General features: G+C 41.2%; 3 protein-coding genes across 3 annotated transcripts; 2 read left to right on the top strand and 1 right to left on the bottom strand.

Moving 5' to 3' along the window:
* Positions 1–747: 747 nt before the first annotated feature.
* LOC113004560 lies at positions 748–3600 on the bottom strand. Its single transcript, XM_039456489.1, has 2 exons — positions 3433–3600; positions 748–3231 (listed from the first exon to the last, which is right to left on the bottom strand). The coding sequence occupies exons 1-2, from the start codon at positions 3598–3600 to the stop codon at positions 748–750; spliced, it is 2652 nt and encodes an 883-aa protein (XP_039312423.1).
* Positions 3601–5554: 1954 nt separating this feature from the next.
* Positions 5555–7390, top strand: LOC113005863. Its single transcript, XM_026141768.1, has one exon. It carries the CDS (start codon positions 5555–5557, stop codon positions 7388–7390), a length of 1836 nt encoding a protein of 611 aa, XP_025997553.1.
* Positions 7391–7643: 253 nt separating this feature from the next.
* LOC105197924 lies at positions 7644–18221 on the top strand. Its single transcript, XM_026141767.2, has 5 exons — positions 7644–7773; positions 7876–8259; positions 8301–10610; positions 17079–17570; positions 18193–18221. The coding sequence occupies exons 1-5, from the start codon at positions 7644–7646 to the stop codon at positions 18219–18221; spliced, it is 3345 nt and encodes a 1114-aa protein (XP_025997552.2).
* Positions 18222–23396: the final 5175 nt, after the last annotated feature.

Raw genomic sequence — 23396 nt, 5'->3', positions numbered from 1 at the left:
TAAAATGCCAAGAGATGGAGTCTGAGGCGATTTTATTGAGGAAGGCGGGATCGCGAAGAGCGGCTCGAAATGAAGCGGTCATTTCGCGATCCGCGCCGACGAAGGTAGTCCCATTGTCTGAGTACATAGACTCTGGGAGCCCTCTGCGCGCAACAAATCGGGCGTACGCTCCTAAGAACGCCGGAGTAGAATAGCCGTCGATTAGCTCGAGATGCACGGCGCGTGTCGCCATGCAGATAAAGACTGCAATATAGGCCTTATGCGATGTAATCCCGCGTCCCGACAGAGCGCGAACGGCGATCGGGCCGGCGTAGTCCAATCCGCAATGGAGAAACGCTCGCGCAGGGGGAGAGACGCGGACCGGAGGAAGGTTCCCCATGAGCTGTGCGGGCGATACGGCTCGCTCGCGAGCGCACGCGACGCATCGATGAAGGACCGATCGGACCACGCTCCGAGCGCGGACCACCCAGAATTCTCCTCGTAGCATGGAAAGCGTGAGCTGGATTCCGGCATGAAAATAACGCAGGTGTACATTCTGAATAATGAGCCGAACCAGAGGATGAGAAGCTAAGAGAATCGGATGCTTCACGCGAGTCGGAACCGGTGCCTGACCCAACCGCCCACCAACGCGAATTAATTGCTCCTTGTCGAGAAAGGGATGAAGGGGGAGCAACTCGCTTTTCGTTGAGAGGGGGGCGCGGTTCGTCAGCGCGTTAAGCTCACGCGGAAATAACTCGGCTTGAAGAGTTACCAAACCTTGAGCCAAAAGGTTTTTGCGCGACTGATTTCCGCCGCGGCCAAAGATGACGGGCTCTCTCTCAGATCGACCGGAGGGGGATCGCGTCTACGAATTCGCGAAACAAAACGTAAAATGTACGCCGTTACGCGAAGAAGTTTCGGCCACGACGAGAATCGCGTCGCGAGATCCCACGGCTCGATCGGTTGAGCCAAGAGAACTTGTCGTTTCAGGGTCCGTTCCATGGAGGTCTCCGGATGCTCAACGAGATCCGGCCACTGCGAGCTGGGAAGCTTTAACCAGGGCGGACCGTGCCGCCACAAGGGGTGAGACGCGAGCTGCCGCCCCGGAATCCCTCGCGATGCACAATCGGCCGGATTGTCGATTGTAGAGATGTGACGCCACGTCGCAGACGGAAGTCGAGTTTGGATCTCGGAAACGCGGTTGGAAACGAACGTTTTCCACTTAGACGGGTGTTGCGACACCCACGCGAGTACGACCGTGGAATCCGTCCAACAGTGACACGGCACATGCGAGAGTTGAAGCGATTCGATGACGAACTCCATGAGACGGGCAAGCAGAACGGCTGCCGCAAGCTCTAGGCGAGGGACACTCAACGATTTAATCGGGGCGACCCGTGCCTTCGCGACGAGCATCGTTGATGAGACCTCACCGTTCACCGACGCGAGTCGCAGGTAAATGACCGCGGCGTACGCGTAATTAGACGCGTCGGAGAACCCGTGCAACTCGCACGCCGGAGTGGCGGAGCCGCGTCGAGTCCACCGACTTAACTGAAGGCCGTCGAGCTCTAGCAACGACGGTCGAATGGTCTCCCACTGATCCACTAAGTCCGACGAGAGTGGCTCATCCCACTCAACGTGTAATTGCCATAGACGTTGCAGAAAGATTTTAGCTGAAATGGTAACCGGGGTGCTCCACCCTAATGGATCGAACACCTTGGCGATCGTCGAGAGAATCGATCGTTTTGTGATAGCGATCAGCGAGGGATAAGAGACTCGGAATTGAAAGACGTCCGCAGACGGAATCCAACAGATTCCAAGAACCTTTAGGTGCTCGTCTGGTTGCAGATCTCGGCTGCATGCGAGACCGTGATCCGTCTCATCGATGTCGCTGAGGAGAGCGACGGAGTTACTCGACCACTTGCGTAAAGCAAGTCGGCCACGCTCGAGAAGCGAGCATACTTGCTCTCGGATCCGACGGAGCGAGGGAATGTCGTCGGCTCCGAAGAGAACGTCGTTGACGTATATGTTCTCCGTTAGCACGGAGATGGCTAACGGAAAAGCATGACCGTCATCATGAACAAGCTGGCGAAGCACGCGCAACGCCAAGAAGGGAGCCGAGGCGGTTCCATACGTCACCGTCAAGAGTTGATACTCTTGAATACTCTCTGTGTCGCGGTCAACCCAGAGAACACGCTGGTAATCAATGTCACGCGGGTCGACGCTAATTTGACGGTACATTTTTGCGACGTCCGCTGAGTACACGTACCGGAATTGACGCCAGCGAAGGATAACCGCGGCCAAGTCCGTCTGCAATTTCGGTCCGGCCAGTAAAAGATCGTTGAGCGATCTCGCATTCGTGGTAAGGCTAGACGCGTTGAACACGACTCTTAGGTGGGTCGTTGTGCTGCCCTCGCGAATAACCGGGTGGTGCGGAATGTAGACTGTCTGAGAAGATTCTGGGGTAGACGGAGCTCGGCGCATGTGTCCGAGCGCCTCGTATTCGGACATGAACTTCGAATACTCCGTTTCGAGCTCGATGTTCGTTTTGAATCGCCGAATCAGTCGTTTGAGACAGCGCTCAGCCACGTCGCGAGAGCTCCCGATGTCGATGGGAGGACCATGACGAAACGGAAGGCGGACGATATATCGTCCGTCCACGTCGCGCGAATGAGTCGCCACGAAATGGTCCTCGCATCGCTGTTCCTCGGGACTGAGAACGACTCGACGAGGAATTTCTTCTATTTCCCAGAATCTTCTCAGTTCTTTGTCTAGAGAGAGCGACGCGGAATTGGAACACTGCTGTGTCGTGAGTGTTTGACCATTCGGACGCTGAACAGGTGTAGGGCCAGACACCACCCACCCAAAAATCGTGTTCTGAGCGAAGGGTTGCCCGCTAGCACCTCTTCGAATACCGTCGCGAAAGATCTCACCATAGAGGTCGACTCCGATGAGGAGATCGCAGGGATCGGCGCTGCAGAGATTCGGATCCGCGAGAGCGAGATCGGCGAGATGAGCGAGATGAACCTGCGAGAGTTGGACCTGAGGAGAGTAACTCGTTACCGACGGGAGAATTGACGCCGCGACAGCGATAACCGGAGCGGTTCGGTTGACGGGCGCAATGAGAATGGAAGCTGCCAATCGGCAAACGCCTGCATCGAGGCCTCCAATCGCCGAGAGTGCGAACGGCAGTTGGGCATGACGCAGTTTTAGAGTTCGCGCGAGACGAGATGTAATGAAAGTGATTTCGGAGCCCTGGTCAAGCAGGGCTCGTACATGAGTACACCGACCGATAGGAGAAGAGACCGTAACGCGAGCCGTCGCGAGAAGCACAGCGGGCCTTGAGGGCAACGCGATGGCCGCAAGGAGAGACACGGCACTGCGCGTCTCCGACGGATCCGATGGTCAAGACGGCGTAGACGATGTCGACGCGCTAGCGGCCGTAGCGTTCGCGACCGTCGCGAGAGCAGTGGTCGCGGTAGCAGGCGAGCTCAAATCGACATGGAGCGTCGAATGATGTTTCTGCTGACAGGTCCGACACGAGAATTGGCTCGGACAAGCTGCCAGATCATGTTTTGAGCTGAGACAGTTAATGCAGCGCTTGTTCTGCCTGACGAGCTCCATGCGTTGATGTGAGCTCGCCTGAATGAATTTTGGACATTTGTTAATAAAGTGAGAGGCACGGCAGATCGGACACGACACCGGAGAGGCCGTGGCAGCGTTGACGCTCGAAGACCTTCCGTTTGCTGGACGCGAGGACTTGGCCGGGTTATGCGGAGTGAGTTCCTCCAGCGCTCGAGCTCGCGCCGCGAGAAAGCGATCTAGATCGTCATATGACGGAATGTGGTTGTCGTCACTACTTTTTAGTCTCCACGCCTTACGAGTGGCGTAGTCGAGCTTTTGAACGACGAGACTGCTCAAAATATCGCTCAAGATATCGTCGGAGGTCCGATTTAAACCTTGCAACGACGCGATTGCGCGATTCGCTTTGTCACGCAACTAAGTGAGCTCGAGTGCCGATTCGCGCGGAACGTTAGGCAGATTGCACAGCGCTGAGACATGCACGTCGATAAGGCGCCGTTTATTGTCGTACCGCGAAACTAAAATCTGCCACGCGATGTGAAAGTTATCCGCGGTGATTGGGACAGTTTTGATCGCTTCGAGGGCACGCCCAGAAAGGCTCGACGACAGAAAGTGCATTCGAGCAAATGCAGATACGTCTTTATTATTAATGATTAGGGACGTGAAGCGATCGCGAAAACTTTCCCAATCTTCCGCTTTTCCGGAAAACGGCTGTATATTTATAGGCGGTAGATGCGACAACGACCGATCGACGGTCGGACAACACCGAGACGAATGACTTGCCAATGGTGTGGAGTTCAGTGGAAGAGGCTCCAATTCCTCCAGGCACTCCGTCATGTAGTCCAGAGCTTCTTGGAAGTGGTCCTCATGTCTCTCGAACTCCAGATCCTCGAAGTAGGGGATGTCCTTTCGCTTGTCCGGAGGAAATGCAGTCAGCAAAGCGGCGTGGCCTTCCCCGCAGAGCGTCCAGTTGTCCTTTAAGGTGGCGATGCGAGAGCGAATCGATGCTGCCGAGTAATTGTTCTTGCCCACCTTCTTGAAGTTGGTTAGCGCTCGAGCCACCGAATGGAGATTCATCTGATGCTTGGCTGGCACCACGCTCATGGCTCCGACGAAAGAAAATCGCTGGCGTTACGTTAACGGTTTTACGCGCACAGACACTCGATCCGGCTCGAAGGACCAAAATTATGTTCGCGACTGCACGTTGCCGAGAGAGAACGTGCGCGAACTTGAGTTTGCCGGGCGAGCTCGAGTGAGCGCGAGTGAGACGCGTAATTTAAGTAATACGCAGCTTGCCGTTGTCCTGCCGCTGAGCGCGACAGCGTTAGAATGAGCCGAGAGGAGCGACGAGGATCGACCGCGATCAGCTGCTCCGCGAGCGTGCGAGATTTAAAGGCGCGAGGATTGAGATTTAAATAAATACTCAATAGGTCCGCTGCACAAAATTAACGAAAGACCTTTATTGTCAAATTGCACTTGCGTTAATAAATCTGTCTTTGGCCTTCACCAACAAGTTCCGACCAGCGTCGGTCAGTCGGTCGATTTTCAATCTCACGGATCGTTGCGGCGTGATTTTAAATGCGATCGTTCTCGGTCGAATCACTCTGAGAGTCTGGTTGAGCGACGAGATCTTCGGCAGAGCGACCGATCGACGGGAACAATTCGGGGGAAAGATCTTTCCGCGGGAAATCGTCTAATTGGCTGACTGGTCTAACAAGATGACTGTGGCCAGCGTCTTAGGAGAAGAATATCAATATTTTGTCACGATCTTCCCGCCGAGTTGTCCTCGCTGTTAGCGCGTGATAGAGAACGGAGCGACCAAACACTCGACTCCGTATACACAAGCAAATAATAATAGCACCGAAGCTGGTCGAGATAATCAATTGTACACACAAGAAATAAGGAAAGTAACAGCTTGAATTTTGAAACTTAAATCTACAGGAGGACGCAATAAAAATATACAAGATTGTTAACGTTGGTTTGATCGCGAACAGAAATGAATATTAATACGGTAGATATCGAAGCATTAAATATTAGATTAAATAAACTAGATGAACACCATCGAACATTAACTGACACATTAATAGAAATAGCAGCAATTGATGAGGAAATTTCAGATGAACAAGTTGATGCCGAAATGTCTGTTTGTGAAGACAAATATATAGAATTAAAAGTATTAGGCGATCGAGTGATGAAAGATCGAGTAAGGCCGGCCGGCGTTAGTAATCACATTGAACAAGCAACGGTATCAGTGAATCCTCCTTCAAATAGAGTAAATGACAATTTCGTAAGACTGTCAAAAATCGACTTACCGACTTTCTCGGGCTCATATGAAGATTGGCATCCATATTTTGATACATTCAATTCTTTAATACACTCTAACGCTTCGTTGAGAAATATACAAAAGTTTCATTATTTAAAATTGTCATTGAAGGGAGATGCAGCTGAGACTATTGCTTCGATCGAAATATCTGATGTTAATTACAATGTCGCATGGTCTCGTTTGAGAGAAAGATATGAAAACGAGCGAATAGCTGTACAAAATCACATTAAATCTATTTTCGAATTACCGGTCTTAAGACGTGAAAATGGCAACGTGTTGCGAAATATTTTAGACGGGTTATTAAAACATACTAGAGCGCTGCGGGCACTGGGGCGTCCGACAGACCAGTGGGATGATATTTTAATTCATATCGTAACAAGTAAACTAGACTTCATTACTATTAAAGAATGGGAAAATACATTGCAACCCAGAGAATTACCAACAATACAAGAGTTCATTGAATTTTTAACCAAAAGGTGTCAAACTTTAGAGGCTGTTGCAAGAAGGACTTTCTTAGGAAATCAAAACGTGAACTTAAAGCAAAATTCTAACGTTAAGGTGATAGCATCCCACGCGGCTGTGACTGACGTTAAGTGCGCGCAGTGCAAGGGTGATCATCAAATCTACCATTGCCAAATATTTAAGGAACTTCCTATCGCAGAAAGATTAAATAAAGTAAAGTCCCTGAAGCTGTGTCTGAACTGTCTTAAAAGTAAGCACATGATCAAAGACTGCACGGCCAGTCATTGCAGAATATGCTCAAAAAAACATAGTACGCTGTTGCACGAAGATCGTGGCCCCGCACGAGAAAATAGAAACGAAGCGAGTAATAAGGAAAGAAAAACAGAATCAGATTCTAATAAACCAAGTAGTTCAGTATGTGCATCATCGCAATCAAGAAAATGCAAGGGTGAATCGCTATTGTCTACCGCGATAATAAAGGTAAAAAATAACGGGGGAAATTATATTGAAGGAAGGGCACTGTTAGACAGTGGTTCACAATCGAATTTTATAACGCGAGAATTTTTTAAACGGTTAAATTTAAAGTCAACGGACTATAAGGTCAAAATAAACGGAGTTAATGAAGGCGTTTCTAGCGCAACAAAATCGGTAAATATAAAAATAGCGTCACGTTTCGGTACATTTGGAACGGAACTGGAGTGCATAATCTTAAAGCAAATCACACCAATGTTACCGACAAGCGAGTGTGATACGATTAAATTAAGCATACCGGAAAATATTCGATTAGCGGATCCGAGTTTCCATGTGACGGGCCAAATAGATATTTTAATAAGTACGGATATATTTTGGGATTTATTCTGCATAGGCCAAATAAAATTAGGAAAAAATATGCCCACGCTACAAAAATCATTATTCGGTTGGGTAGTGGCAGGGCCTACGCAAATAAATAATATAAGGAAATCGAGACAAATCAATTGCAACCTAAGCACAATAGATCAAATCAACGAAACAATACACAAATTTTGGGAAGTAGAAGAAAGCTTATGAATCGAATGACAAAACGTGCCTAGATCAAGAAGAGAAATATTGCGAAAACTTTTTTAAAGAAACATACTCTCGTAAATCGGGGGGAAAATTTGTTGTTAAACTACCGATAAAAAAGGAAATACTAGCATCACTAAACGATTCTAGGGAAATCGCGTTGAAAAGATTTTTAGCTTTAGAAAAAAGATTTGCAAGAGATCAAATTTTTAAAAACGAATATGTGAACTTTATGAAGGAATATTTAACACTAGGTCACATGAGGCGTAAATCGACAACTAAAGAAGGGGCAATACAAGTGTTCTTACCGCATCACGCAGTATTCAAAGAAAGCAGCACCACTACGAAAACAAGGGTAGTTTTTGATGCTTCGAGCAAAGGGGCGAGGGGTAAATCGTTAAACGACGCATTATGCAAGGGTCCGGTCTTACAGCTAGACTTATTTTCACTAATAATAAGATTCAGGAAATTTAAATACGTTTTAAGTGCAGATATATCTAAGATGTATAGACAAATATTTGTACACGAAGATCAAACCGCGTTGCAATCAATTTTGTGGCGGGAGGATCCGACAACGGATATCGAAGAATATGAGCTACTAACAATAACTTACGGTACAAAACCGGCATCTTTCCTAGCAGTAAGGTGCTTGCACCAATTAGCGGAATTAGAGAAAGAAAAATTTCCCAAAGCAGCAGAAGTAGTTTTAAAAGATTTCTACATTGACGATCTGTTAACAGGGGGAAACTCTATCGAAGAAGTTAAAGAATTAAAGAATCAATTAATAGGGTTACTAGCTAAGGGCGGATTCGAGTTACACAAATGGAACACAAACGTAGTTGATACAAAAGAAAAAGATCCGAATAAAAGAACAAGTCAGTAAACCTTCATAAATTAGAGGAATCAAAATTGTTAGGGATACGGTGGAACCCTTCGAGCGATGCATTCCACTACGAGGTGGAGTCGAGAGATCACGAAAAGCGTACAACAAAGCGAACTATGTTGTCACAAATCTGCAAATTGTTTGACCCATTGGGCTTAGTAGGGCCTATTATAACACTAGCGAAAATATTGATGCAAAAATTGTGGAGTCTTGGCCTAGATTGGGACGAGTCAGTTCCTATGAGCATATATAAGGAGTGGCATCAGCTAAAATCGCAATTGAATCTATTAAACAGATTGAAAATTCCTAGAGCAATAATGATTGGTAATACAGGCACAAGGATACAGCTACATGGATTTTGCGATGCGAGCGAAAAGGCATACGGAGCCTGCGTATACATAAGAGAGCAAATAGCGTCAGACAAAATAGGGATTGCTTTAGTATGTTCAAAATCTAGGGTAGCACCCATGAAAACTTTATCGTTGCCGCGACTAGAGTTGTGCGGAGCGGTCTTGTTGGCAAATTTAATGAAACGCGTGTTGGACAGTTTAAACATAAAAATAAGCCAAAGATATTTCTGGTGCGATTCCAAAATTGTTATAACGTGGATAAGGTCGTCATCCCGAAAATGGCAGACCTTCGTAGCAAACCGAGCGAGCGAAATTCAAAGCATTTCTTCCCCTTCCGAATGGCATCATATAAAATCGAAAGAAAATCCCGCGGATTTAATTTCAAGAGGAGAAACCTCCGAACATTTAATAAATACAAAGTTGTGGTGGCAAGGGCTTCCATGGCTACAAGCTAACGAGGAAACGTGGCCGATGGAAGGTGAGGAATTGCTTTTGACAAACGCACCAGAAATGAGAAAACAAGCTGTGATTGCAATAACAACCAAAGAAGAACCATTATTAGATTATAATAGACACTCCACATTAGTTAAGTTAATAAATATCGTTGCTTATATGTTAAGATTTATAGAGAATACAAAATGCAAAAATGAAAACAAAGAAGCTAAGTTAGGTAAAATAACGTTACAAGAAAAACGCAAGGCAAAATTAAGGTTAATTAAACTTATACAAACCGAGGAATATAATGAAGAATTAAACGCGTTACAGGCTAAAAATAAAGTATCGTTGAAGTCGAAATTAAAAACTCTCCATCCGTTCCTGGACGATGAAGGCGTCATACGGGTCGGAGGAAGGCTTCAGCAAGCGTCACTGCCGGAAGGAACAAAACATCCTATCGTCATCCCAGCAGCACATCACTTCACCACTCTAGTGATAAATCATTATCATGAGAAACTGCTCCATGTAGGTGCGCAGACCATGCTGTATGCTATTCGAGAAGAATTTTGGCCAATTCAAGCGAGGAATAAAATAAAGAAGATAATTCGACAGTGCGTCAAATGTCGCAAGGCCAACCCAACGGTCGGTTGGCAGTTAATGGGACAGTTACCCTCCGTGAGAGTGAATGCTGGCAGACCATTTTTGAGCAGCGGAGTAGACTACTGCAGGCCGTTCCAGGTGAGAGATAGAATTCGCCGGAACGCCAAGGCATACAAGGCCTACGTAGCCATATTTGTGTGCATGAGCACGAAGGCGGTGCACATCGAGTTGGTGGAGGATCTGACAGCGGAATCATTCATAGCCGCTCTAAAAAGATTTGTGTCACGTCGAGGAAGAGCAAGCGATTTATACTCAGACAATGGAACAAACTTTGTAGGAGCAGAACGAATACTACGAGAAATTATGAACACTGAAGAATTTAAAAATTTGGTACAAGAATACGCAACATCAGAGCAAATAAACTGGCATTTTATCCCGGCAAGGTCGCCTCATTGCGGAGGCATCTGGGAAGCAGCGGTTCGATCCATGAAGTTGCACTTAAAAAGAATAATAGGCGAAACATGCCTCACTGTGGCTGAGATGAACACTGTTCTAACTCAAGTGGAAGCCATACTTAATTCGAGGCCTCTGACAGCAATATCGGACGACGTCAATGATATGAGAGCACTAACACCCGGCCATTTTTTAATTGGCGAAAGTCTACAAGATTATCCTGAGCAAAACATGAAAGAAATTCCAATCAACCGATTAGCAATGTGGCAGCACATCGAACAACTCCGACAACACTTCTGGTCCCGCTGGCAAAAGGAGTACCTCGTTACTTGTCAAGAGAGAAACAAATGGCGAACAGAAGCAGAAAGAGCATTTAAGGTGGGCCAATTAGTCATGCTAAAGCAAACTGAGAGCATGCCTTTAAAATGGACTCTGGCAAGAATTGAAGAAATTCACCCAGGAACGGATGGATTGGTTAGAGTTGTCACAGTGCGTACCGAAAAGGGTACCTACAAAAGAGCCATTGCAAACATTGCACCCTTACTAGATTAACATCAGTATTCAATCATATTAAATCTCCTTGCCTTTTTTTTTTCAAAAAATTTGTTTGTTTATTGTTTTGTACTTATATTATTGAAAATATAGGTATATTTGTCAAGGCGGGCGGCGTGTCCGAATAGTCATTTAGTGTTACATTACTTTAAATAGTCGCGCCGAGTTAGGCGACATCGTTAGTTAAGAGCGAGCGGAGAGGCGCTGTATACGCTAGCGAGCACGGATCGCGAGAGCTCCCGCCAAGAGAGTCACTTGTAAATCAATCGTCACTCAGTAAAGTTACCTCGTGTACCTGAGAAAATGTGTCTCACGTTCAATCAACCAACCCAGCTAAATTAAAGAAAACAGTTCTCTAATCCAAAACAAGAAGAGAAAATTTGAAAAATGAAAAAATATTGCTGTGCCTTTTATTCCATATGTGTAGTTTTTTATGTACGAGATATAAGCACTGCCACATCCATCTAGCGGCGATACCGCGTACTACTCGCAGGTGTACGACTTTAAAGATAGATCTTTTGGGTTCATGCAGTGAATATGTCGTCAATATATTCGATTGACTTGTTCGCTATCGACTGTCAATCTTATGTATTTTGATCAACAGGTGCTGCTGCATTTTTACGTGATGTTTGCTAACACTATTTGCAATAAAAAAACTGCTTGGCGTTTGTTAACAGTCTGTCATCAATATGTTCGACATTTGCTTACTGTTAATCACTCTGTCATATATTTTACCAAGATTATTGCATACTAACAAAAGTGTGCTACCATAATTGACTATAACAAAGTATGTCTTCTGTTTGCGGTTTTTCTATTAAATAATCTGTTGCCAACATTTGCAATTGTAAAAAATGTTATGAGGGATAATATAAGTTTCAAAGTAATTTTAAGTAATCTTATTATTATTCTGTGGAGAAAATGTTTTTTAAAGAACAATATTTTCTGTACCGTAGGTTTTTTGTGACGTACTTTTTCAGGACAAGGATAATGAAATGATTCGAAATTTTGTATGCAAATGTCTTGATAGCCAGACCATGTTGAGCAAGGATTTTTACGTGATTCATTTATACACGCACGCGTATGAGCGCGCGTATCCCCTCTCCCCCCACCTCCCCCCACACACACACTCACACACACTCACACACTTACACATAAGGATTAGACCTCTGCTACGTCATATCTTGCACATTTATTCACGTTATTATGTATTTTTTCAAAGGCTTTTTTCATTCTAGCCGTGATATTAGGTCCGCCATTTTGAATTTTCCAAAAGGCCAAACGGCATCGAAAAATATACATTTCAACGAAAATTTTAAGCCCTTTTCGAACATTTTATCTCAAAAATTGAAATGGGCAGCAGGGATGGCCTTTTTGACGGAGAATGCCCCATATATATATATATATATATATATATATATATATATATATATATATATATATACATATATACATACATACATACATACATACATACATACATACATACATGCATACATATATGCCCCGCGCGCGCGCGCACGTCGCAACTCGGATACGCAAAACAAAATTCTGAAATCGTTTCGCTAAGCTGTGCAGTGTTGCCAGCTTGTCTTGTAATGAGAGAAAGCGAGAACGCTCGAGACAAAAGAGGATAGGTCGAGAAGAAGACAGACCGCTTGAGAAAGAAAAAGACAATAAAGTTCTCCACTCGTCGCCTTGGCTGCTGGACGCTGCGGCGCGGTTGAGTCGGAGAAAATTCTATTTCCTTCTCTCTCAAGCGTTTCCTTTCTCTCTCGAAGTATCCTCTAACATTTCAAGCTGTCTGTTTTTTTTTCGTTATAGCTGTAGATACATAATTTCCGATCTCGATTGACCATGCGACGAAAATTTTTCAGTATTGCATTAACGAGAAGATTTCGGTTTTAGTCATTGATTTTATGAATTTGATTTGATTGTAATATTTATTCATACATTTACTGCGATAGAATCCGTTGTTCAAGCATTTTCGAGAATAAGATCAAATACTTTTAGCAGCTATAGTACCGTTACGGAAGAAGAATTGCAAATTGACCTTTGTGGTTGAACGGTCATAATTCTTGATTACTATGGTGAAGGTTCCAGGTTCAATTTCTCGGGACAAATTTTTTTTTTTGTAAAATGTACTAAAAAAAAATTAAGAAATTCAAAAATGCTTTTCTACAATTAAATTAACTTGGACATAAAAAATATGTAAAAATTTCAATACTCTTTTGATGTTTTTAAAACATTCATTGTAAATTTTCATGGCAAATATAATTTTTGTGTTCTTGAGAAAATTTAATTGAATTAATAATAGAACAGCATTTTTAAATTTTTTAATATTTTTGTATAATAATATTTTAAAAGAATATTTATTTTTAACATTAATTCAGCATTAATTTATTATTTATTTTATATTAATCGTTTGTTTGAAACAGAAATTTGAAACAATGTTTATTTAACATTTATTTATATTATTTATTTAGAATACCAATTTAAAATTAAAGTGTTCTTATATTTAATTTAATTATTGTATCATATTGTAGCATTGTTTCCAGTTGCATTCTTATTGTTATTTCTTTATTTTTTAACAAATGAGATATGCTTTCCTCTATTATGTCATAATATGTCACTATTTTATATGCATTTGAAACGGATGCGTTTAAGGCAGAATTAGAATTTAATAAAGTAATGTTAAACTTATAATATAGAAAAAATAAAATAATTTTCTCATGGCGCTAAAAAAGTTTTACGAGCCTGAGTAAGGTCGATAAATTAGGTCGTTGTAATGATCTAGCGATACGCTTTGCTAGCAATTCGATTACAACGCCGCCGTCGGAATATCGAGCAACTAAACTAGTGTTCTTCGCACCAACACTACGATAAAATTACATAAACAATTTTCATACACTTATATCTTTTATACTAAAGCTTCTAGGATCATTTTGCAAGCGCCGTATTGTTCTTTCATTTAATTCACAATTCGCTAGCTACTTATTTTATACATACAATGTCTACAATTTTTATATGAGCACATGTTATCACGAGTCGGCTACAGAAACCGACAATTATATTACAATTTTTTAATCAATTTTCGTTTTTCGTATTAAATTATAGCTAGCGAACTGTGTTTTTGTCATTACTTTAATTGTGTAAAAGGATTTTGCGATCTGTTAAGCCAATTAAGAGTTATCTGTGCACAAAAATAAGCAGGTATAGAGACCGGTCCAGCATCGCCTTAAGCCAAAAATGGTCATTTTTGGTATTATTCTTTAATACTTAAGGTTTTAATATCTAAGAATAGAGATAGTCATTTGTAATGTATTCATAAAGTTATGAAAAAATGAAGTTACGAAAGAAGTCATGTAAATGTTTACATTAGCAAAATCTATTAACAAAAGAAATTTCATAAATAAGGCGTGCATTTTCGAAACTATACATATTTAGAATATAGTGTGTATTAACTGATTCGTTGTTTAATCGGGGTTACGTCAGCGGATTCGCGAGGTTGCGCTCCGGGACGTAGATCTTGCTCGTTAGTTAGTTTTGGTGAATAAGTGAGTATTTTGGTATCCCACCGCTGTCACCAGTTGTTACGTCCGCGGATTCGCGAGGTTGCGATCCGGGACGTAGATCTTGTTCTTTGGATTTTACTTCTGAGGTATAGGCAGCTGTCACCAGCCGCGGATCCGAATCGTTAAACAGCACGCCCGGATACGCGACAAATTTTTTATTGGGAAATAGGAGGTATTGTAGGGGGGGGGGGATATATTATTAGATGATTAATGACCAGTAAAATTAGAAAATGTAATAGCGTTTTAGCATGCGTGATTGAGCTTGGCGTGGGCTTAAATGAATGACAGAGCGTGCACGATAGTTGAATTGATAGCATATATTTAGGAACATAAGGAAACTACAGAAAAGATAATAACTGTACGGCCTAACCGCGGGTACAATAAAAATTCCCGTGTTGATCCCGGGTCAAACTTAAATTGACTTTTTCGCTCTCGGTGCTGATCGGCAGTCTCCGCGGGGTCGGTGCCGCGGTCCCTTTTCGGCCCATGGCTTCTTGAAGAGATGCATTGAATCAGTGAGAAGGATTGCCACGTGAATGTATAAGGAAGCCGATGACTTACCGGTCTTCTGAAGAGACGACTTTAATGCGAGAGAGAGAGAGAGAGAGAGAGAGAGAGAGAGAGAGAAACAGAGAGAGAGAGAGAGAGAGAGAGAAGTGTGAGTGATCTACGAATTTTAGTGAGACGAATTATTAATTGAGTATATGTTATGAGAGACGAATCCGCTGGGTCGGAGTGGACACCCATTAGAACGCCTCCTTTGAGGTGGATGTTATTCGAGAAAAGAGGGGACGGTGAATGCGTCGAGGAGTCGCGTTAGCGAGTCTTCCTTGACGGGATGGGAAAGGAGGGAGGACGGTGTCGAAGAGTCGCATTAGCAAGTCTTCTTCGACGCCGTAGGAGAGGGAGAGAGGGGAGACGTCGGAGAGTCGCTTTCGCGAGTCTTCTCCAACGCTCGGATGAAAGGAAGGGAGGCAGAGAAACGAGTGAGGCCACACTCTAGCTAATGCTAGGTTAGGTTAGGGATCCTAAGTGGTTAGGAGAGATCCTAAGTGGTTCAACCCTTAGGATCTCTGATGGGAAGGAGAGAGAGAGGGAAAGAGGCGATCCGACCGGGGCCACTCCGAAGACCAGCGTCTTCGTCAGGAATAAAACCTTCCCGTCGCTGCGATCGTACCTGGAGGTCTGAACGTTGGCGGTTGCCGATGGCAGCGATTCTCGCTCGACCAACAAGACTGATCTGAATTTCAAGCTCCGATTTCGCTCCTTGTGTAGGCAAGAATATGGGCAAGAGGTATCGCGGGACGATTCTTCAGGTTCGCGGAAAATTCGGAGCGATAGTTTTTCGTGACGTGTGGCCCTTAGAAGCCCGCCCCGCTCCGCGACCGCGCGGCTTGCGCCTATATCGCGCGAGCGCTTGTAGACTTCTCCGGGGATCGAAACTTCGCGGGGGCACCGCATACCAAGCCCCGACGCGAAATCCAGTGCTCAGAAAAAAATAGAATTTAATAGAAATTATATTATAATTGAGAGTGTGCGAGGCGATAGCGCCAAGCACATGCAGTAGTTTTACGTATAAAAAGTTAAGGTTTTATTATCATTCGTAAGAGATTAATTGATTCAAAATCGTTTGGCATTTTTATTGGCCGCGATTTTAGAGTTATTTCAATCAGAGTTGCATGGCGCAGCATAGAAAGCGTCCATGAGTGGATTACGTTTCGATAATTATAAATATGCCGTGCCTAATATTTTAAATTAAATTGGAAAGATGAATAGAATTTCAAAGCGCGGAGCTTGGTGGTATTAAAGGGGGTCGCCAGCCGAGGGGTCGGCGCGCACGATGTTTGTCTCGCGCCGATGGACGCTCGCTGGTGTTGCGCGTCGAGGGGGCGGCACCGCGATGTAGCCAAGCCGTATGAGATTTGAAATCGAGCGATATCGATTTATGATACTGATGTAGGATTCATTAATTGATCGGAGGATGTTTCCGGGTTCTAATTAGGCTATTATTAGTACGGATGGCGCGGAAAAATAAAAGTTTTCTCGCCAGACGTAACACTCGGTATATTTTAAATGTATATTATGTTCTAAATATACATAGTGTCGAAAATATACCCTTTATTTATAAAATTTCTTTTGTTAATGAACATTGAGAGATGCATAAAATCTAAATGTTATTCAGAGACAAGAAATGGCTAATGTGAACATTTATTAAGATTTTATTAATAACTTTAATAACAATGAGCGACGTAAAACCTTTAAATCTTTTAAGGTTTTATTATTCAAGGACAAGACTTTAATAATATAATATATTTTATTATTATAAATTAAATTTTGAAGGACTTATGATTATTTTTATCAATATTAACCTTTGAAATTAATTATTTTTAAGTTTTATACTCTGATTAGAGATACAAAAACTTATCAAATTCAAGCAAATTCTGAAAAAAATTTTTTATAAGAATTGTGTAAAATCCTTTTTCAAATTTACATTTTCCTATATAAGAAATATAAATTTCATAATTTGTGTTATATTACATTTCACTTAAATTCAAGTAAATAAATATGTATAAAAAGGCTTAAGTTTATCTTGTAAAAATATATTATTAAAATATTAAATGTATATATAAAATAATAATTTTTAATATTGCTTTTTACAAACAATATATTTTTTACTAAATGTTAATTTAATGCAATTGCATTTACAGAAGATAACACATATATACATAATTTAACATCAGACGAATATGTGGGTACTGAAGCTAACACTCATATACGAGTACATAACTTAACATCAGACGAATATGTGGATACTGGAGATAACACTTAGACACATAATTTAACATCAGATGAAAATGTGGATACTGAATATAACACTAGAGATAACACTGATATACATAATTTAACATCAGACGAATATGTGGATACTGAAGATAACACTCAGACACATAATTTAACATCAGATGAAAATGTGGATACTGAAGATAACACTGGAGATAACACTGATATACATAATTTAACATCAGATGAATATGTGAATATTAAAGATAACACTCATGTACATAATTTAACATCAGATGATCATGTGTATGATATGTGTACTGATACAAAATCAAACACATCACATAATATAGAAAATGAAGCAAAAATTAATATACAAAGAAGAATGCCATTACAAAAACTGAATCATGAAGATGTACAAACAAGAATGCCATTGCAAGAACTAAATCATGAGGATGTACAAAGAAAATTATCATTACAAGAACTAAATCTTAAGGAAAGATATAATTTACGCGTAAAATGTCATAAAAAAGGACAGAAATTTTTAAACACTGATAAAGGTAAGCATGAAAATTTTAATACTACATTCAACATTTGCAAATAACACAAATTTTAGATTAATTGTTCTTTTACGGCGGAATACTGTTGAGGCAACATTTAAGCAACTGTTGATATAATGTATTATATAATATGGAGAAATATAAATGCTATAGTCAGAAAAATAGATACTAGAAAGGAACTATCAATATAGATAAACCAATAAAAAAGCATTGCATATTACATATTCCCTAGTATTGCCTCAATAAAATTTTGGCTTTAATTGTATACGGTTATGATATTACTATAATAAACGTTTTACTATTACATTTGTTGATATAATTTGTTATTGACAGAAAATTTTAATAGAGGACACGAAAACGTATCAAAACAAGATAATAATCTTTTAAAGTTACCAGAATTATACGTGGTTCTACAAAAAATAGAGCACTACAGAAAGAAACTATACATGAATCATCAAAAAAACGTTGTAAAAAAATAATTTAATTACAGGTAATTCTATCACAGTATTCTACTGGTATCGAATTAAAGATAAAGAATTAAAATAAAATAAGAAATTCAAATTTTAACTTTGATACGCATTTATATACAATATTATTATTAACTTTCCTGTTTTTTTCACAGACGATGAAATGATATATAAAGCGCCGTAAAATAAATATTTATGACTTTTTTACTATTTTAGTCTTGTTCAAAAAATCTTCCACACTGTGAACTAGAACCTTTAGGATAACCAAATTACTTCAAAAGTGAAATCTTCTGTAGACGTTTGTACGGTGTGTTATGTTAACGAGCGCATATACCTTCATACCCTGCGGTCATCAGGCTTGTTGCTACACATGTATCAAACGTTTGTCTGCGTATGCACGAAATTTCTCTACTTAATAGAAAAAATGTGATATAAACTTTACATAAAAACGTCCAAATATTAATATTCATCGTTCCTAATTTCTGCGTCGAAATATTATGAAAACTTTCTACTATGTTGTTAGTACGTACAAGACAACTATAGGTACTAATTTCCGATACCATATTTAACTAGGTAATTCTCAGATATAATAAAATTTAGTAAAAGTAGACGTTTTTCAGTAAAAGTGATTGAAAAATCTTAACAAACTTGATATATGTATTTTGAATTGTGAAAAAAGTCAGTAAAGTAGTAATACTTGTTTAAAAGGCTTCATCTAAATTATCTGAGAAAAACTCCACATCTACAAGTTTATCATTTGTTAATTCAGCATCTAAAAAAACAATCTTATAGACTATTAGAATAGATTTGTCTAATAATAAATTAATAACAAATTATGGTAATAAATAATTTTTTATGTTTGAAAATATTATAAAAATTGTAACATATATTTGGACATTACAATATACGTATGTGATTATAAGTATGATGTATAGGATACTTTCTATTTAGTGACACTAAACGACACAAGTATCATTCCGTCTTTGTTTGATATCTAATAATGAACAAAGAATGATATTTGTGTTAAGTGTCACTAAATAAAAAGCACCTATTGAAAGCATAGTATTTAACTGCTAATAATGCTATATGTTTCATTTGAAAGATATTATTGTTCGTGGTAAACATTAGTAAAATTCCTTCAGGACAACCTTAGAGAAAATTAAAATTTCAACATATAATTATTTAAATACATAAATAATTACAAAAATAAATACAATAAATATAAATATAATAGTAGAATGTATAAGCCGGTTCTAACACAGGGATCTCAGGGGGTGCGGGGAAGGGGGGGAATATTTCGGGTCGCGCGGGAGGACCTAACCGGCGATAAGGTCCCGCGGGTGGACCAAACCGGTTGGGGAGGGGGAGGGGGGGCTTAAAACGGGGTCACACGTGTAAACCTAACCGGTAGTTCTGCGTAATCAATGTTTATATAAACAGTGATAACGATTCGAGGACCATGTTCTTGGCCGATGTTTAAATAAATTTGACACCTTTGAAATGTGTCGCGTGGAGGCAACTGGCCATTTAAAGTAAACATGGACCATGTACTTGTCACTCTGTTTACATAAACATAATAAATCACACCGCGAGGAGGTGTGTATGACTGTACTTTGAAATCGGAAATGTCTGTCATCACGAGGGGGATAAGCGATACGATGGCGAATATTTTGTGGGGTGTGCGCGGCTATTTCCGCGGGGCCCGCCGCCGCCGCCGCCGCCGCCACCGCCGCCGCCGCCGCCGCCGCCGCCGCCATCACCGCCGCCCCCCAACGCTCGCTATCCTCTAATAATTTTTTGGTCAAGGTGGATGCAAGAGAGAGAGAAAAGCGCTGAACAGCTCTTTCAGCTGTGCTAATAACGCGTTGAAATATTATTTAGATTTGTTTACGTGAGCTCTCTTTCATGCGCGTTTGTCGCCCAGTGGCATGTCTAATCGTGCAAGGTATCTTTCTTAGTAAAGAGAAGCGCCGATAATCCGGCTTCTAATGACACGTGTAAATAATATTTAGATTTGTTTACATGAGCTCTTTTTCGTGTGCGGTTGCCACCCAGTGGCATGTCTAAGCTTGCAAGATATCTTTCTTAGTAAAGAGAAGCGCCGATAATCCGGCTGCTGCACGTTGAAACAATATTTAGATGATGCAAGAGGGAAGCGTTAATATTTCGATCGATTAAACTCATGTTTCGGTTATAAGTTTGGCGAATGTATTATACGATCAGTCTCGATGTGGACACCGAATCAGTCGTAATAGTTACTCTCTAAAAAATGGTTGATCATATTGAAGTTCACATTAAACGCAGTCAAAATGGAGTTTGACAACGCATTGCTTGATATAGACATAAATCTATTTATAGATTATAATCTAGAAGAAATCGTGTACGTTCTCGATAATGTGTTTATGCCGGAAGAAGAAGAAGAAACCGATGTTCCACGATGACGGGTATCGTCGATAAAATTCCTTCGCGATCGAGAATTAGGAATACGCAGGACTTGTGAACGTGCCGTGAGACAAGGTGTCATTATTAACTCAGAACGTGTTTGTAGATTGTCAGACTACAGGAAAAGATAATTGTATTTGCTCATACTGGACCATCTGTGCGCGTTTGATAATTGTGAAGAAAAGCAATTAAACAAATACCAGTGGGCAAAAAAAATTTACCAGAATATCTCTATATACGATATCATTCTGCAGATTACGATTCCCGCTGGTCATGGACAGTGAATCAAATTTCTTGCAATAAACGTGTATACACCACCACCACAGAACTGCGACGATAAGCGCGAACCTGCAGTGATTAATTTATTTAATCGGTGGGTTGAAAAGAGAAATAGAGAGCAGGATGATCCTTGGTGGAGATACGCTATACCTCTTGATTTTTGTGAATTAAAATATATAAACGGACACTGTAACGTTCTAAGCGCACAGCGAATTTGCAAATCATGTAAACAAAATACGTGCAAGTGCTCCGAGAAAGCGTGTGATACGTACTAAAAAACTGAAAAAATGGAAAATAGTGAGCGAGTGGAACGCGAACTGCTGGAGCAACGCTCGCAGATTGCAAATTTAGCTGAATGTTTCGAGTGGTTGCAACGATGCGACGAGTACCTCGCGCAGCTCGAAGAACATTGTAGTGCCAAACGTCCTCGACTCGCCATGGGAAAAAGACAATCACTTGTGTCAAGAATTGCGCGACTCAAAGGTGAAAAAGCGCAGTTAGAAAGACGTTTCATACACGTTGGTGGCAATTATGCAAGCACTGGCGCTGATGATAAGAAATCGCTCGTATGGCGCGAGATCGAGACCGCGTTCAAGAATCGCATTGTGACTGGCGCTGTTATTAACATTGATTATATCGAGCCGCGACATTTTTTGGAGGACGCCTGTGATTTGGTGATTGAGCGAGTGCAAGACGCTATCGCGAAACATGATAGTGTAAAGGTAAACACCGTATTTAATGGTGAATATGTTAATAATCATGATGAACGTAATATTAAAAATATCGCTACGAGGAACAATGAACTTTATCGATCGTCAAATTTGCGCTAGTGGTATCAGCAGAGTGTCATCGATGTCACGTTGGAGATGCTCGACGAGTTCCAAGAACGCGATAGTGGTTGGGCTCTTACGCGAATACTGAATTTAACGGTAAACATTAATAAACATAATCCCATGCACGTGGGATGTTGCATCGAATTGCCGCGGGGAATAAAGAATAAACGTGCCGTGATTAATGTGCAATCGAAAGACAATGCGTGTTTCGCGTGGTCGATAGTGGCCGCGCTGTACCCTGTCGAAAGACATGCAGACCGAGAGTCGTCATATCCGCATTACTCGACTGTTTTAAATGTTAGTGACATAACATTTCCAATGAACATAAAAGACATTGGAAAATTTGAACGATTAAACGACGTGTCGGTAAATGTGTACGGTACCGAATTCGACAGAAAAGAAAAGAAACTAGGCGTATTCCCGATAAGGCTCACCAAGGATAAGAAGGAGAAGCATGCCAATCTACTGTACTTGGAAGATGAACGTGAGAACAGCCTCGGCTACTTTGCGTGGATTAAGAACCTGTCACGACTGCTCAGTTCACAGCTGAGTAAAAACGAACACAAGAAATTCATCTGTGATCGGTAAGTGTAATAATAAAATCTGTTGAAAAAAAATATTTATCACTCATAAAAATTGTTTTAATTTTAAAAAATCGTCTTCTATTTTTTTATAGTTGTCTGCATTACTTCAGCTCAGAAGAAAAGTTGCAGTCACACAAAGTGGATTGTCAGCAATTAAACGACTGCGCCGTTCTACTACCAAGCGAGGATAACAAGTGGCTTGAATTCGATAATTACAACAACAAGGAGCGTGTACCCTTTGTTGTTTATTCAGATTTGGAGTGCGTACTGCGGAAGATTGACCCAGGAACAGAGAACACTTCAAATTTCCCGTATCAGCATCACGAGGTATTTAGTATAGCATATTATGTTAAGTGCTCATACGACGACGCGTTGTCAGAGTATCACTTTCGTCGCGATAACGATTGCGTCGTGTAGTTCGCGAAAGAACTCGAAAACCTGGCGCATAGCGTGAAAGCCAGAATATCCGCCAATGTTCCTATGGAATCATTAACTAAAGAACAGCAAGAGGCATACAGTAACGCGAGGAATTGTCATATCTGTGAAAAACCGTTCGCACCGAATAGTATAAGTGTGCGCGATCATTGCCATTTGACAGGGTCTTACCGTGGTCCTGCTCATTCAGATTGTAATTTAAATTACAAAAATTCATACGTTATTCCGATCGTATTTCATAATTTATCGGGTTACGATGCACATTTCATCATAAAAGAAATTGCCACCACGTTCGAAGGTAAAATCGATTTACTACCGATAAATAAAGAAAAATATATATCTTTTACCAAATATGTTGAAAATACTTGTGATAAAGACATAATTTTCAAAAATGCACGAAATTATATACGGCTACGGTTCATCGATTCGTACAAGTTTTTAAATTCAAGTCTTGACAAATTGGCATCTTTTTTAAGTCTTGATAAATTAAAAATTTTTCATTCGGAATTTTCCTCGTTATCAAACGAAGGCTTTGAATTGTTGACACGCAAAGGTGTCTTTCCATACGAATACGTGGATAATGTTGACAAACTGTATGAAACGCAACTGCCACCGCGTGAATCATTTTATAGTTCTCTTACCAAGCAGACAGTATCACAGACAGATTATGCTCATGCTCAGAAAGTTTGGCAGCAGTTCTCAATCAAAACCCTGGGTGAATACAGCGACTTATATCTCAAGACCGATGTCTTATTATTGGCTGATATTTTTCAAAACTTCCGCGAA

Source organism: Solenopsis invicta, chromosome 13 (genome assembly GCF_016802725.1).
Source record: "Solenopsis invicta isolate M01_SB chromosome 13, UNIL_Sinv_3.0, whole genome shotgun sequence".
NCBI lineage: Eukaryota > Metazoa > Arthropoda > Insecta > Hymenoptera > Formicidae > Solenopsis > Solenopsis invicta.
The sequence above is the reverse complement of the archived record's forward strand: the minus strand, read 5'-3'. Positions and strand labels throughout refer to the sequence as shown.

Excerpts from the sequence above, each read along its gene's own strand:
- LOC105197924 (XM_026141767.2), top strand. The coding sequence starts at position 7,644 with ATGAGGCGTAAATCGACAACTAAAGAAGGGGCAATACAAGTGTTCTTA. Across the intron at positions 7,774-7,875 it reads TTCGAGCAAAGGGGCGAGGG|ATATATCTAAGATGTATAGA; the intron begins GTAAATCGTTAA and ends TTTTAAGTGCAG. Across the intron at positions 17,571-18,192 it reads ATTTTTAAACACTGATAAAG|ACGATGAAATGATATATAAA; the intron begins GTAAGCATGAAA and ends TTTTTTTCACAG.
- LOC113004560 (XM_039456489.1), bottom strand. The coding sequence starts at position 3,600 with ATGGAGCTCGTCAGGCAGAACAAGCGCTGCATTAACTGTCTCAGCTCA. Across the intron at positions 3,232-3,432 it reads CGACCACTGCTCTCGCGACG|GGCTCCGAAATCACTTTCAT; the intron begins GTCGCGAACGCT and ends CTGCTTGACCAG.
- LOC113005863 (XM_026141768.1), top strand. The coding sequence starts at position 5,555 with ATGAATATTAATACGGTAGATATCGAAGCATTAAATATTAGATTAAAT.